This window comes from Zootoca vivipara, chromosome 2 (assembly GCF_963506605.1).
Source record: "Zootoca vivipara chromosome 2, rZooViv1.1, whole genome shotgun sequence".
NCBI classification, from domain to species: domain Eukaryota; kingdom Metazoa; phylum Chordata; class Lepidosauria; order Squamata; family Lacertidae; genus Zootoca; species Zootoca vivipara.
Genome location: NC_083277.1, coordinates 92,495,629 through 92,511,519, shown reverse-complemented (window position 1 = coordinate 92,511,519; position 15,891 = coordinate 92,495,629). Strand labels below are relative to the sequence as shown.

General features: G+C 44.6%; 1 protein-coding gene across 1 annotated transcript in view; it reads right to left on the bottom strand.

Moving 5' to 3' along the window:
• Window positions 1-3,060: 3,060 nt before the first annotated feature.
• HID1 (HID1 domain containing) overlaps window positions 3,061-15,891 on the bottom strand; it is a 45,532-nt gene continuing 32,701 nt past the window's right edge. Inside the window, exons 13-19 of the mRNA XM_035104414.2 lie at window positions 14,492-14,656; window positions 13,121-13,348; window positions 11,778-11,911; window positions 9,602-9,682; window positions 8,495-8,586; window positions 7,072-7,230; window positions 3,061-5,434 (exon numbers count right to left, since the gene is read on the bottom strand). Of these exons, the coding sequence (XP_034960305.1) occupies window positions 5,371-5,434; window positions 7,072-7,230; window positions 8,495-8,586; window positions 9,602-9,682; window positions 11,778-11,911; window positions 13,121-13,348; window positions 14,492-14,656 (923 nt within the window). The 3' untranslated portion in view covers window positions 3,061-5,370. The remainder of the gene's footprint in view (window positions 5,435-7,071; window positions 7,231-8,494; window positions 8,587-9,601; window positions 9,683-11,777; window positions 11,912-13,120; window positions 13,349-14,491; window positions 14,657-15,891) is intronic.

Sequence of the window (15,891 nt, the reverse complement as noted above, 5' to 3'; positions counted from 1 at the left end):
ATGGAAGCTCTACTTTTGACAAACAAATCACCTTTATAGGAATAGCTGTTCAATTTTCCTTTAGTCAATATTCCTCTAGTCACTTGGAGAAAGACTCCCCTTTGTAGCCTCTCTCAATAACAACATTTGCACACCTCATTCTCATATTTATCATGTTTAAGATTGATTGGTTCAACATTGTTTCTTTATACTAGAAATTTAAAACAAGTTGGCAGTTTTAACTATGCACACTTAAGAAGGCAGTCTATGGATGTTGTGGCCAATCTAAACACAACCCCACAACATTTCTAAACATTGAGTACATCTCTTATCCACTTATAGCTGGAGTTTATGAAGTGAATATTTTCAAGTTTCGAAATTTTTTCAAAGCATTGAGCAAGCATTTTCAAAGTTACAACTCTTTATTTTCTTCCATCCTGCCCCTCTTTTCTGTTGAAAAATGGGTAGGTACACACACACACACCTCTTTATACTTTTGGAGAGAGAAAAAAAACCCTTCTACAGCCTCTTTAAAACAAACCTTTACACACTACTTCCACTCTTTTTAATATTTGCCATGTTTTTGGGTTGATCAAGCCCTTACATAAAAATTATTTAAGCAAGCTTGCATTTTGTTTTGGTTTTTCCTTTTGTTTTTTTTTTTAGACCCTGAAACATTTCTTAAATACAATTGGAGGCGTTTATCAGAGTTCAGACGGGAAGTAAGCTCTCCTTGGGCTTATTTCTCCCCTGAAGCCTGCAGAGTTGTCTCTTTGGACAGGGGTGCACCCATTTTTGCCCTGGTCAGTCTCCGAAGGGGCACTTGCGCAAGTTCTAGCCCTGGGCAGTCTCCGACGGGGCTGTGGGGTCTCTCGGGGTTCTGGGGACTCCTTGGGAACGTGGGGCACGTCTAAGGAAAGTGGACAGACTCCGATAGGAAAGTGGACCGACTCCGATAGGAAAGTGGGCTTGGGAAGGTTTGCTAAAGGGCTCTCTAAGGGAAAAATGGGGTTTGGAAAGTCTCCTTAGGAAAACGTTCTAGGAAAGTGGGCACACTCCGAGGAGGACTCTTATTCCCACCCACAATTTAATAGTGCCACAGCAATCTCCCTGCCTCTTGCTCTCTAGACTCAGGTCCTACTGAACGCTTGCCTACGCAATGCCAGATCGGACCTGAGGAATGAAAAGTAGGAAAAGGGAACGGGCGCACTTGCAATCTCTGGTCATGGGTCATACCTAACAAAAGGTCGCCATGGCAGAGGGGCGTCTTCACCCGGGATAGCTAAGCGAGAGAAGGGAGAGTTGCCAAGGCTCACTATCTGGGCAAAACTCCGACGGACAACAAGCCTTGGGGAGGAAAAGGGCAGCCGCAAAACCTTCCAGCCTGGGCAGACTCCGACGGGCTTTGGGTTTTTTTGGCTATGAAAAATAGGAAAGAGTTTGATTGCTGTGACAATTCCCACCCCGAAAAGCCAATTTCCCTATTGATACTCACGTCGCAGCGCGCTGCCTTCTTTTCCTGAAGCTTGGTCACCTCGCAACAATCAGGAGAAGAAAAATCTTGTAAAATCAACCCCCACGGCCGTCTGGATCCTGTTTGTTTTCCCTGTGTGGTCCCGCTAAGGATCCCAGTTAGGCCAGAACTCCAGGGACAGTCGGGGAAGGGGATCCCCCCTGCAAATGGCTGGGTGCGCTTGGGCTCCCCAACCACGGCGCCCCAAGAGTACGGCTAAACGGAGTCTCCTGCCTGGCTCGCCATATTGTTATGAAAAATGTACCCCAAAATGCGTTGCCTTTTAAGAAGGACAGACGCGGGTCGGAAGCTCCAAAATTTGCACTAAGTTCAGCTCCGCCGGGAAAATGACAGAGACCACACGATGCTGTCAGGAAAAACAAACTGATCCCTTTATTGCAGAATGCAAAGCTACAGCTGTAGGGTCCCTGCCTCTGGAAAGAAGGAAGGAACCCCGGGAAATGGTGAAGTCCCCCTATATACCCTCCTGTTCATGCATGGAAATCTCTGGACTAGGAGGGAGGGGGAGACAAGGGCGACGGGGTGCGGAGATGACTCTTCCTTTCAGATGGAGAGATGTCAATCTCTCTTCTCCTGTCGTTGATGGTGCTCCCTGTTGTTTGGCAGGAAGGGCAATCAGTCAAGATGGGTGCAGAGGTGGGGCAGTTCCTGGCGATTTCCATGGGGTGGAAGTCCGCCCGGCAGTGTTTTCCTCCAGGCCATGGAAGGGTGGGCTACGTTGAGGATGGCAATTTATTTGAATAAAGTTGTCAAGCTAATCTTTCTATTGTCCGTGTCTTCCTTCGTTGGGTATGGGACGGTGATGGGGAGGTTTCAGGGGGGCTTGGGGTCAGAGAAGGGTTGCACAGAAAATAAGTATGGAAAACATTTCTAATACATTCTGACGTATACAGTTCTAAAATATAAAACAGTGGTTTTCTAATACAAAGAGATACTAACAAACCTATTTTCTAATACAGAGGAACACTAGTCTAATTAATCAAGAGTAATACTGAGGTTGTGGTTAGGTTCTTAGGCATATAGGGAGGGACGCCTTTCAAGGGATATAAGGGGTTTCTCACATTTAAGGCACATAAGGCCAGCAGACATATAATCACAAGAAGCAAGCATATAATCACGAGAAGGTAAAGGTTCATAGCAAGTTTGTATAAGGTTTGTATAAAATGGTAAGGCTGTATAAAAATGGGCTGCGTTACTTGGTGGAGTTTATGATAATTGTCTGTGATAATTGTCTAGGCGAGGGTTGCATATGCTTGTCCTTAGGCGAAGGGGAAATGCAGATGTCTAGGCAAGGGTTGCATATGCTTGTCCTTAGGCGAAGGGGAAATGCAGAGTTTATGTTGGATTTTAGGAGGTGTTTGAATATGTTAATCCCTGCGGAGGGGGTGCGGGTCTGTGGAGGGAAGGAGAGCCAAGCTGTGGCGGCGAAATGGTGGTGCGAAGGACTCTGGGTAGCCGTAGCTGTCAAGCTGTGGTTACCCCTCTCTGTTCATTAATAATGGTGTCCTGCAACCCCCCCAATATGATTTTATAACAGTACCAAACAAGCTCATAAACCTTCTGGAGATACAGACACAGAGGAAAGCCCATTGCGGTGTTTTAAGATAATTTTATCTCTATATGTAAAGCAAATAGTTTACAGTGCAACTCTGATTTTTCATGGAACAAAGAGCAGACCTGCAACACCAACGAATGCAAAAGTCAAGATAAATTCACAAGGAAGAAACCACATTAACACAAAATAAAAATATGGGGTGCTCACAAAAGCGTCTCTGTGTGAAAAGGAATGAGATAAATCAGTGTCTGGTACAGAGAGCAAATGTGATACACTCAGCCAGACCCTTGCCAGAGCACTACCAAATCACATTTGAGAAATCAAAGACATTCCAGGGAAAGTATGAACATCAGTCTGCCAGTGGAGGTGGAAGGTGAGATGAATAGATTAGTTTTTCCAATGAGAAAGGAGTGAGATAAAGGATATTTGTCCTTTAAATTCTTCATCTATTTTCATCTTCTAAATATTTAGAATAAACTCCAGATAAAACCTAGAATTCGCCCATTCTGTCCAGGATAGCCTACCCCAGGCATCCCCAAACTGCGGCCCTCCAGATGTTTTGGCCTACAACTCCCATGATCCCTAGCTAACAGGACCAGTGGTCGGGGAAGATGGGAATTGTAGTCCAAAACATCTGGAGGGCCGAAGTTTGGGGTTGCCTGGCCTAGCCTACCCTACCCTGTTTAGGATAACCTAAGATATACGTTCTGTTCTTGAGCAAAATAATCAAACCACATTGGTATTATATTCTGCAGACGTAGCCATACATTTCTATGACATCAGTTGCCAATCTTTAACAACCTGGAAGTTTGAGAAAAAGCAATCCGTAAGAGGGGACCCCACCCCCCGGAAAATGCCTTCCTAATTGCAGAACTTCCAGTTAAGGGTCAGGTGAAAGCTGGCAGAGGGGTGATGACTGCAGAACACATCTCCCATTCCCTATTAAGTGAGAAAGGGCTACCCATAGTGAACAAAAACTGTGATTCCAAACTGGTGGTGGCAGCCCCTGGACCCTTTGAGAGCCTTCTGGGGAGTCTGAAGAATCTTAGACTCAAGCGGTGATCAGCCAGAAATGGACCTGTCATTCCAGGACCATATTTCCAAGGGGATGTTGGTTTGCATCATAAGATACAAAACTAATTTAACTCATGTTACCTAACCCAGGTCTAAGCATAAATCTCAAATTCTGAAAATAGAAAACTCACATTCCTCTGTAAGAACACTTTTCAAATTCATGTTGATTCCTCAGAGACACATTCCAAAGGCATGTGGTCTATTGACCAGCCTTTGCCAGTCCCTCATGAATTCTGCTAGGGAGAAATTCCCATTCCCCCCCTCCCCAACTTGGAATCTATAAATCTAGCTTAAGCAACCCAGAACAGAAGCCACAGGGCGCAGCTTCTTAAATAATTAAACTTCATTCTAGCAGTCTTACTGCCTACAGATATCATTAAACACAACAAAATGATTCTCTAAATCCCTGAAAAAGAGCATGGGTCCACCCCCTCCCACCCTCTCGCCACATGTCCCACGTCAGAACAGCTTCCCCAGAAACAATTCCTGCAACAAACACAGTGTGATGATGCATCTTAGACATACATCCACCATTAAAAGGGAGGAAGGACGAGGGAAGAGGAATGTGGATGCTACATTACAGCACCAGTACAAAGTAGTTAAGCACATTTTCAGTGACAGGAAAGAAACAACCAGACCCAGAAGATTAACCTGAAGTGACTTAAATAAATAGAACCCCACAGCCACCTAATAAAAGCTACTACTCCACCCTGGGCAGTTACAATAAAGCAAAACACCAGCAAGGTGGGCAACATAAAAGTGGTGGTAGGATACATTCTTTGGGAAAAAACACCACAGAGCTACCTTCTGCGGTAGCACTTCCTTCATTGGTCCAGTTTCATATAACTCTTTACATTCAGCATATTTTAAATCTAAAGGCTGAATCTGACCAGGGAATGAAAAGATCGCTTCTCTAGCTAGTCCGGTTCAGAACCCCACCCAGAAGCAGAAGAACAGCATGATGATATATGGGTTGGTTTTCAGTGCAACCACCCAAAGCTTTTCTTGCACATTCTTCCATCAAAGTTCCCTGGGAGCTGGGGGTGAGGAATTTTTTTTTTAAGAGGCTTTAAAGTGGCAGGTCAGTAAATGGAGGTGATTGTCCTTTGGATCACTCAGCAGGCAGTGAAATGAAGGAAGAGCTGTGATGAAGAAGCGCACAGCAAGATCCTCGTTTCCAGTGTTTCCCTCTTAACAGAGGCAAGTTTCTCCCTCTCTCCCCTATTCCTTAGACTCGTTGAATTTCAAACAGCTTTACATCCGTGTCATACCAGATAGGGGGATCCACATTCCTGAAGAGAAACAGAAGTTTGTTTTATTCGGCAAGCACAAATCCTGGCGTTCTCCCATCTAGAATAGTTACAACATTCACGTAACTTTGACAGATTTGCAAATGCATGAGGTCAATAGACACAGGTTGCTGAGGGCCACACTGTTTGTGATGCTCAGCCAACTATTTCTTCATTATTTTTCTGCTCCACTCAGACTGGAAGCAGCTCTCCAGAGTCTCAGATGTATAAAAGTATTTTACATCCACCTGCTTTCTGATCCTTCTAAAATGAAGATGCCAAAGATTTTCTTTTACAAAACACAACTGTGGAAGACCAGTAGTGGTGAGGCTTCGTAACTATTTCTCCTCCAAGGCACCCCCCTCCCCTTTAAAATATTCCACGAAAAAATGTTAACAAATCAAAGTGGTGCAGATCATCGAAACATATACAACTTGTGTATACAGTGTAAACTCTCTGCTGCAGCTGGCTAAAAGTATTTCTTTCCTATGCTGCTTCAACCTCTCAGATCCACTTGTAATCTATATAACAGAGAACCCGGCTGCAGCCTTTGCACACCACGCGCGGACACCCGGGACCCGGCTGTAGCCTCAGCGCGCAGCCCCAGGACCCGGCTGCAGCCTTTGCGCGCGGACACCCGGGACCTGGATGCAGCCTCAGCGCGCAGTGCACGCAGCCCCAGGACCCGGATGCAGCCTTCGCCTGCCGCGCGCGCAGCCCCAGGACCCGGATGCAGCCTTCACCTGCCGCGCGCGAAGACTCGGTGGGAGCAGGTCTGTGGTCTGTACAGATACCGGTACCGGTACTTAATTAAAAAATAAGACATCCCTTGAAAATAAGGCATGCTGTGTTTTTTTCAGGAAAAAATAAATATAAGACGTGTCTTATAATATGAGAAACACGGAATTGTTGTAGCAACTGCAAGTTCATTCATGGCAGTATTATTAAACTATTCAATATCGCCAGGATGGGCATTCTGTGTTTTAATATACTGTATTATTTAAATCCTGAAAATATCCCTCTTTAGCGGAGAAGGGGAAATATACACACAGGTTTAGCACCCATGCCCGAGGGTAAAAGATGTAAAAAATGAAATGGCAGCATTTCTTAAAGGTTCGGAACCGAAAGTTGAATAGATGGGCTAGGGCTGAATAGATGCCTATTATGAAGAGGATTTTTTTCCATCTCCCCAAGGCAACATGACCCATTATGGATTTTCTCTTAAATTTACTTTCCTGTATCTTGACCCCATGCTCTCCATACTATATTCAGTAAATCTGAATATATATTTCCAATATCTAAACATCATTTTGAATTGTCGTTTTGTTTTCAATTTCTAAGTCCAGTTCAATACTAAAATGTATGTTACTCTCAGATGCCAATAAAACCCTGATTACACTTCAAAGTGATCTTACTGAGAACGAAATGTCATTCTCTGTACAGAATCTAACAACATGACTCATGACAGACTTGGCATCCACTACTTTGTGCAAAATTTAAAATTAACAGTCTAACTCCAGCTCATGGTTATGAAGGCAGCCTTTAGTACCAACCACTTAACAGAAAACAAGGCAGGCCACTCGGCAGCAACATGCTATCAGTGAAGAAAAATGAATTTGGGTTGTTTTGGGCTGACTTACCTCAAATAAATAACTCCCCACATGTAAGTGCGGAACCACATAGCAGTGCCACAGTTAGCCTGGTATTTGCGGATCAGGATGGGATGAGGAACAGGAAGCAGCCCCACCAATGTGCCATGCTGCAAGAACTTCAGAATCTCAGACTCATCTGTGAGGCCCCTGGAATAAAGAGAGAATGCTAAATGGATGCTGCAGAAGACTAAACGTGACCCACAGAGTTTCCTTTTATTGATGTGCACTCAAGTTCCATGGACAAGGGCAAGATGAAAGAGCATTAGAAATTCTCTAAAACTGCCAGGAATTCCCTGCAGAACATATTGAAGAGTCCAAGTGTATTGTTCCCACTGGCGGAGGAGGAGGAGTGCGGGGGGAGCGCACCGTCCCCGGCAGCGCAATCCCAGTGGGGTGCTATTGCAGCTCCCCACCCCGCCCGCGCTGGGCGCCACAACCCCAGGACGTGCACCATGCCCCTGCGGATGGCACACCCTGCCTCCAGGACACGCACCATCATGAAGCTCCGCCACTGATTGGTCCAAGCTTTTACAATACACTAAGGGGCTAAATTACATATAACGCCGGAGCTCTGCGTCAGGAGGTCCAAGGCAATGTCTTTTTTTGTAAAAGCAACCATACATTTACAGTTGAGGTCAGGCACAGGGGGTGAAGGTATAACCCTTCCTACAGGTGATCTGAATGGGGGCCACAGCACATGGAGAAAGGCTCAGTCTCCTACAAACCCCACTCCACCCTCACCCCTTGCAGTTCCAGTCTAAAACTGGACCCCTTGGCTCATTTTACAATTTGGAAGCTGCAAAATTAGTGCAGAGCCCCATATTACAAATACACTGAGTCAATAAAGATGGCCTTCTCTCTGATGTTTGGGACTGCATGTATACTTTGGGTAAGGTAAAGGTAAAGGGACCCCTGACCATTAGGTCCAGTCGTGACCGACTCTGGGGTTGCGCGCTCATCTCGCATTATTGGCCGAGGGAGCCGGCGTATAGCTTCCAGGTCACGTGGCCAGCATGACAAAGCCGCTTCTGGCAAACCAGAGCAGCACATGGAAACGCCGTTTACCTTCCCGCTATAGCGGTTCCTATTTATCTATTTGCATTTTGACGTGCTTTCGAACTGCTAGGTTGGCAGGAGCTGGGACCAAGCAACGGGAGCTCACCCCGTCACAGGGATTCGAACCACCGACCTTCTGATCAGCAAGCCCTAGGCTCAGTGGTTTAACCACAGCGCCACCTGGGTCCATACTTTGGGTAATTATTGCCAAATTTGATATTATCCAAACTCCTATAGAAAAGTGAGCAGAGGGCATGTCCTGATCATCACAGTAATGACTTCTTTATAAATCATATCACTTTACAACTCCCCTCTGCCCCCGCCCCCAAATATTCAAAGGACCATAGACACTTACTTGTCAATGCAAATCTTCTCTACCTGGGGGACCAAGACCTGTAACAGCCGCATGATTGTCTGTAGGGGCAGCTTTGACTTCCAAGATACGACCTACAAAGAAAAGGAGTAGAAGATAAAATCAGTGATTTTGAACAACTCAGAGAGCATACAGATGAACATTTTCATGAAGAATATGTCAAGCATATCAAACTAGGTTGTCCTTAACAGGAACAGGAACATTAGAGCATGCACCTACAAACTATAAGAGAATTAAATCTTCAAACATAACCACACAAGCTCTGAACACTGTAGGTTTCTGAAAGAAGAGTACAGTGGTACCTTGGTTCCCGAACGGATAAGTTGATGAACAAATGAGCTCCTGAACGCCGCAAACCCAGAAGTAAGTGTTCCGGTTTGTGAACGTTTTTCAGAAGCTGAACGTCCGTTTCTGCTGTCGGCATTGTTTCCGGGGCCAATCAGAAGGCGTGCCTTGGTTTTCAAACATTTTGGAAGTCGAATGGACTTCCAGAACAGATTGAGTTCGAGAACCAAGGTACCACTGTACTCTGTCCCTACAAAGACAGAGAAAGCCACAGGCCACCACAGGGATAAATCCTCGTCATTTAAAATGAACACGCAGCAACCCACCCTTCCACAGACGGAAAGAATAACGTATACTTAAAAGCTAAGAAAGACTGCTTAACTATTAATAATTTTGATATATTAAAAGCTTTTTATCGCATGTAGTGTGCAAAGTTCATTATAATTCCTGCTTCATTAAGCAATGAAGGGAGCAATGGAGCAGGACCAGAAACTATAGTGATCCCCAATGAGGGATGAAAAGTGTAGCACCTGCTTGCTGTTCTTTGCAGTGTCTCTCTGCTCAGGTCCAGGTGGCAGTAGAATGCTGCTTCATCACTTTGGAACAAGCACACATTCCCCCCCCCCCACTGCATCACACTTGCTGTAAAAAGGGCTCAGGGTGGGCATCTGCTCTAATGCACATAGCATTTTACTTAATCACCGCCTGTTTACTTTAACTGACTAGGAGCAGCCCCAGTTCAGCTCCTGCTGAATCAATAGGGAGTGCGAGGAAAAGGAATCATGGAGCACAGACTCCTCTCACCCATTCAGGAGTTGGATTCCACTGCCCAACAGAGGATGCACTGGACAGACGCCGTCGTTCTCGCCGGGGCTGCAATGATTCCTGAGGAAAAGGGACACAACCATATCCCTTAACAACTTATCTGCACCACACTACTGCCTGACTAATGCTGCCTGACAATTTGCAAATGCAAATTTCCCCAACACATTCCTTTTCATTAACTCTGGGTTTTTTACTGCAGTTTTTCACCTTTGGAGGTTAACCATTCCAGATGGGCAGAGCAATCAATGCCCCTGATTTGCTGTGCTGAAGAGGGTTTGGATGAGGTAGAGAGGTCCCTCCACCCAGGCCTGCAAAAGTCTGCTGGCCTCTTCCAGAGGAGGAGCTCAACCAGCAAGAAGTACCCAAAACTGTGAGCGGAATCTATTGCTGGTGGTAATCCTACAAGCAGAAGGCAGCAGAAATTCTAGAAACAGGGCATGGGGTGGGTGGGTAGGGGGAGAGAGCTGAGCTGGCACAGGATCCAGTAGATCCTGAGCTAGCCCTGCTACTGTTATAGAAACGGACCCAATCCAGGCCTCTTCCCAGTGCCAGTCTGTGAGCTGGCGCAGCATCCCCACTTTTCTGCCTTAGATGGTGTGGGCAGCCCCCACCTCCCTTGACCAGGGGCTTGTATTCTTCACCTCTAAGGTCAAGAAATCTAGCAGCTGTGTCTTAACATGCATCATGGATGTTCACTGACTATACTGAACCAAATTTGTTACTAGGAGACCTTCAGCTCCTGTGTAGGGCCTTTGTGCTGGACATAAGGCCACTCTACACTTAAGCCTCAATAAAAGCACCTCTACAGGACAAAGCTGTAGTGTAGCATCCACTTCAAAGTACGTGTAAGTGGGCAGTTGCAAAAACTCCTCACTGATACCATTCATCTGTGGAAACACTACACTGAGCTCTAAACCAACAGAAGTGCAATGCTGCTTATCTGGAAGCAAACAAGGTACAAGATGACCTGAGTCTCTATCTTTTTTTGCCTCCAGGATTTATTTATTGTCACCATATAGTGATAACACAATCCAGCATTATTTACAGGCACATTAACTTTATGGTATGTAGATTCACGGACACCCCCAATAAAGTTTCCACAAATAAATCCATGAAAATACCTGTTTGGGGCCCCTGTTCATGCCCTCCTCCACCCCCAGAGCATGAGAACCTTAATCCCGTCATCAGCAAATGTCCACAAAGCTGACATTTTAAGAGGTTATTGCAGCATAATTCTATACGATCTACACAACAATGTGTCAAATGGAGATACTTGCTAGATTTGTCCCGCTGATAAAAGAATTACTCAGGTTTAAAGTATGGATCTGAAATGCCACCAGCTTCTTTGTAGATGAGAAAAATGCAGACTCCTAACTGCAATATGTAAGAAACCCATTTTGAATCACCTCATTTTCTACACACACACAAGCACTTTACCAAATGTGCTTTAGTGGATTTAATGCCAAGGGCAACAATGTCCTTGAACTGCGTCAAGGATAGCACTAGATCAGTGGATCCTAAACTCCCCCTTCCTGCACCTTCCCCAGACCACTTGAAAATGGCCGAGAGATTTAATGGACCACTTAATGATTTTTCTGCCTGCTGTAGAAATTGTAATGTGCTATGCTAGATGGTTTTCTAAATGGTGTTTTCATTATTTCTTTTATTTCTTATAAGCGGTATTAAAATTTTAATTCTATGGAATTCAAATTATAATGCAATCATAGAATTGTAGAGTTGAAAGGTACCCCCAACGGTCATCTAGTAAAATCCCCTGCAATACAGGCATCTCAGCTAGATCATCCATGACCAATGGCCACCCAACCTCTGCTTTAAAAGCTCCACAAAGGAGAATCCACCGCTTTTTCTTGTACAATAAAATACAACATGAGAAATAATAGGCGCAACAACAATACCATTAGATATCATTAAGAATGTTTAAGAAGATGGATGTGCAGTCTCTCCTCTTCAACCGCAAATCCGTAGACACACCATCGGAATGAAGCTCATGGTTGTAGGACCATAGTTTGAGAACCCCTACCCCAGATGCTGTTATTCAGTACCTGTATTACAACTACAGTACTGTACTAGCTATGCAAGTTTAGACAATAATAATCAGAATGTGTCCAAGCACAAGAGCAACATGTAGCCGTACCGCACTCCAAGATTCTGTATCACTGATTACACCAGGGGGGCTGCCTTGCGCTGCAGACTGTGCAGACTCTGGCTCCAGGGAGCGCATCGTCCCATCCTCAGACACCTGGGCTTTCTCGGTGAGCTTGTCAATACCTGAATTTGGAAGACAGCATTAAGAGGAAACCAAGCAAGGCTCGGAGGAGGTCAACAATATAACTTAGACTAAATGTCACAACTCCCACTACTTGCCTTTCTGTTAAGTACGTTCTTCTTGCTTATGTTTAAACCGACATATCAAGACATATACATGTGACATTCGTTTTAACATGCTGTTGTAGGAATTTCCCCGCCCCACCCCACTGAATCTCACACACACACATTTCCACATGACTATCGAAAGGGGGACTTGGGAGCCATAATCCTCTAAGCCTTACTACACAGGCTCTGCCAACTGGATATTTCCCCATCAATGGTGCCAGACTGCTAGCCATCTCATTCACAATGGAAGACTCCTCCGAACAAAAGACAGTGATCAACTCTTAGGAAACTGTTAGGAGGACTAGGAGAGGTGTCAAAGGTGCTCAGATTTCTACCTTGAACCTTGAACCCTCCCTTTTTGTGAGGTATTGATTATATAGCTGTGATGTAGGAATGATGTATTTTGGGGGTGTTTCTTGGTGATGGGAAAACTGATAAAAGTGGAGGTTCTCTTTTGTTCTGGGTCTCCATCTTGCTTCACCTTGTTGCAGGTGGGGCCCATCGCGACAGTAGTTTTCTTTAATAAAGACCAAACCTACTGGCTGCTGTTTTGCTCTGATATTCTTGGCTGGAGTCTTATTTTGTCCAAGGGAGCCCTTTGTCCAAGGGAGCCCTTTGTCCAAGGGAGATTTCCAGTAACACATGCAATCGTATTTTATAACGTATATTTTTAACTGTCGGTTTTGTTTTGAAATTTTTAAGGCTAACATCTGATTTTATCGGTAACTTTAATGTTATATAAATATTGTTAGATAATTTCCCACCACTCTTTCCAGAGCAGAAAGCACCTCTTTCTAGAAAAAGGAGAACTACGATGGGGGGTGGGGTAGGCAAGTTCCCCGATAATTGAATTAAGCTTAGAGACTAGGAAACCAAGAATTGAACATTTGATCATTTGTGGGCAGCTACAAAACAGCCCAGTTCAAATGAGGGTTCTATGGCAATATCCTGGCTGACAAAGCCATTTCATAACATGGAGCTTAAGTTATTTCCCTAAATGATCTTTGTCATCAGGAAAGACATCAAAGATTGATCCAATTCATTATCTTGAATTGAACTTACAATTTATTTAAGCAACTATACAACAATAAAGGTTAGACTGACATGGAGTTGCTACCAAGCTGGCCTTTAGTGTCCCAGGCTCAGCAGGTGCAGCTGGTCGAGATCCTTCCATGGACACTCCGTCTTGAGAGTTGGTGCGAGATATAGGTTCGGGAGCTTTCTTTTTGCGCTGCAAAGCTCTCTGGATGGACTGCAAGTCAGTAGGCAGATTGGCCAGCTGATGGAACACATTTCGCTTGCGGATAATGGCATAGACCAAGTTGGAATTGCCTAGGAAATCACAGCAGCAGAAGGGAGAAAAAAACACGATTAAGTAATTTTATTTGCAGGGTGTGGGGAGTGAAAAAGACCTACAAATAAGCCTGGGAGGCTGTATGCTACTTACAGTCCTGTATCAAGAACATCTTTCCTTACTTTCTTCTATCTTACCTCTAGGAACAATGACCGTTCCCCATATAAAAGGGGTGTGCATTTTGCATGGTCATGCGTAGCACCCTGGGAGCCTCAAGCAGCCCCCAGCAGTTCGGAGGCTGGCACCACCTTCCCGGGCTGGATACCTGTGGTCTCCACCCACCCACACAGCCAGTCATCCAATCTGGCCAGGGGAGGTGTTGCCAGGGTGGGATTGGCCAGGTAGGAGGAGGTAACCATCCAGTGCCCACAGCAGAAGGCGAGACATACCTGGGAAGCAGTCGGCGGCTCCAGAGCTTTCCCACCCTCCACTCCCAAAAAATTAATGCTTACATTGCAGGCCAATTTTAATCCCCTAGATTTAGAACGTCATCTGGGGTTTGGGGGGTCTCCGCCTGACCACGCAAAATCTCGTCCACAAAGCAAAATCACAGTTCTTGGGTTGTTTACTCCCTACCAAGACACTTACTCTACATCAGCTAGGGCAGGACAAAGTCTTTGGCACAATGAAGAGCACATGGAATTGTCAGCAGCAATAGGACTATGAGTGCTTGGGTATTTTCTCAGGAGAAATTTCAACAGGGTACCCAATTGTCAATGCTAAGAAATGACTAAAGATCAATAACAGAGCAGAAGGAAGTGGAAGCCTAGTGAGCAGCATGCAGGATCTGGACTTGAATTTGCTTTCTTACTTGGCTACCAACTTACTGAGACTTTGGCCTAGTCACTGCTCTCAGCCTTGGTGCCCAGTGCATAAAATGGAAGCTATAGTGACAAGGATCAAAAGCAGTATTAGAAACTGGGATAGAAAAGCTGGGAGTCAAATGGCTTCTGGAACCTGGGTTGTGGGTGCCAAAACAAAATGTCTAGTCGCCACTGTGGGGGTGGGGGGCGACAACACTTTTTATTATTACTATACTTAGAGTAATACATTTTCTTCATTCTTGGCATAAGTAATCAGAAAGGGGTATGGGGCCGGCTTATTGTTTAGCAGCTACTCACCATCAAACTGATATTGAATGATATTATTGAAAACTTCCAGCAAAAAGAAGACAAGGTGGTGGTTCTGGACAGTGGAGAAGAGGAACCAGGTGGTTGAAAAAGCTTCCAACAAGTGCAGCAGTTTGTTAGCAGCTACCATGGAAAGAGACTTCAAGTACGGAGATACTGGAAGAAAGGGGAAAAGAAAATTAGGGTGACAGTAATTCCTATATGATTGCTTATCTTCGGCATACATGGCACTTTAACAGAGAGAGAGAGAGAGAGAAGAGAGAGAAGTATCTAAATTTTAACAGTGGGGAAGGATCATGGGGCAGGTAAAGACAGCAAAGGATGGATGTGAACAAATGTTATCATACATCCTAAATTACTGCAGGGCGTGAGGATTAAGCCAAAGGCTTCACAGTAGGGGTGAGTTTTGGGAAGGCACCTATTTACTAGCTCACTCAGTCTTTTGTGATGTTTGGGTCACAGTTGTAACAGGGAGCAATGTAAAACCTTAAATAAAAATAAAGAAGTTTACATCTAATTCTAGGAAAAGGTGAAGCAGGAAACTTTGTTGAAGTTTGCCTCATATCTTGAAAACTAGTTTAGGGGTTTTATGTATGTTCCATAAAGGGAAAGGCAAATTGCAGTGCCTTGTTACACAGGGTTCCATAGCTGTTACCTTCAGAATTAGGAGATATGTGCTCCATATGGGGCCTTGTAAAATAAAGGAAATCTGATCAGACACTACTTTAGCCTTTAAGATACTCTTATTGTGTTTTTAAAATTTGTTAAAATGGTATTTGGAACAAAATCCTGTAACAAAGGTGCAGGATACAAGAGCTAGTAAAGAAAAATTAAGTCATTTATGAAAAAGGCAGCTCCAAAAAATTCTACAGGTTTCCTTTAATATGAAACAAATCTTGATTCTAAGTCACTGCATATTGTTACGGAAGGAAGCTAATGCCATCTACTGCAGTGGAGACGGTATTGCGCCATTTCTCCAGCTCCACATAAAATTACTTCGATGCTTATTGTACAGATTGACACAAATTACCGTAGGATGTGTCTCAAACGAGAGCAAGGAAAATGCACAAAATAACTCAATGAACATTTTCCAACTGTTGCACTCACAATGGTCTTCTCCGACTGAGTTTAAGGAACTAGAATGAAGATTTCCAGAAATAACATCTGCATATATTGGGTGGCATCCAACTAAACAGTTCCACGACTAGCGCAAGCTCTTTTGGCTGCACAACATAACTTCCCCTCCCTCTTCTCTCGCCATGAAGTTGATTTAAGGGGACACAGAGGAGGGAAGGGAAGGTTAGCTCCACCGCATGCCAAAACCCAACAATCTGTTTTGCAGGATACCAGCAGCTGTCTGCTCCTTCAGATGTAGAGAGAAACGCTGCTGG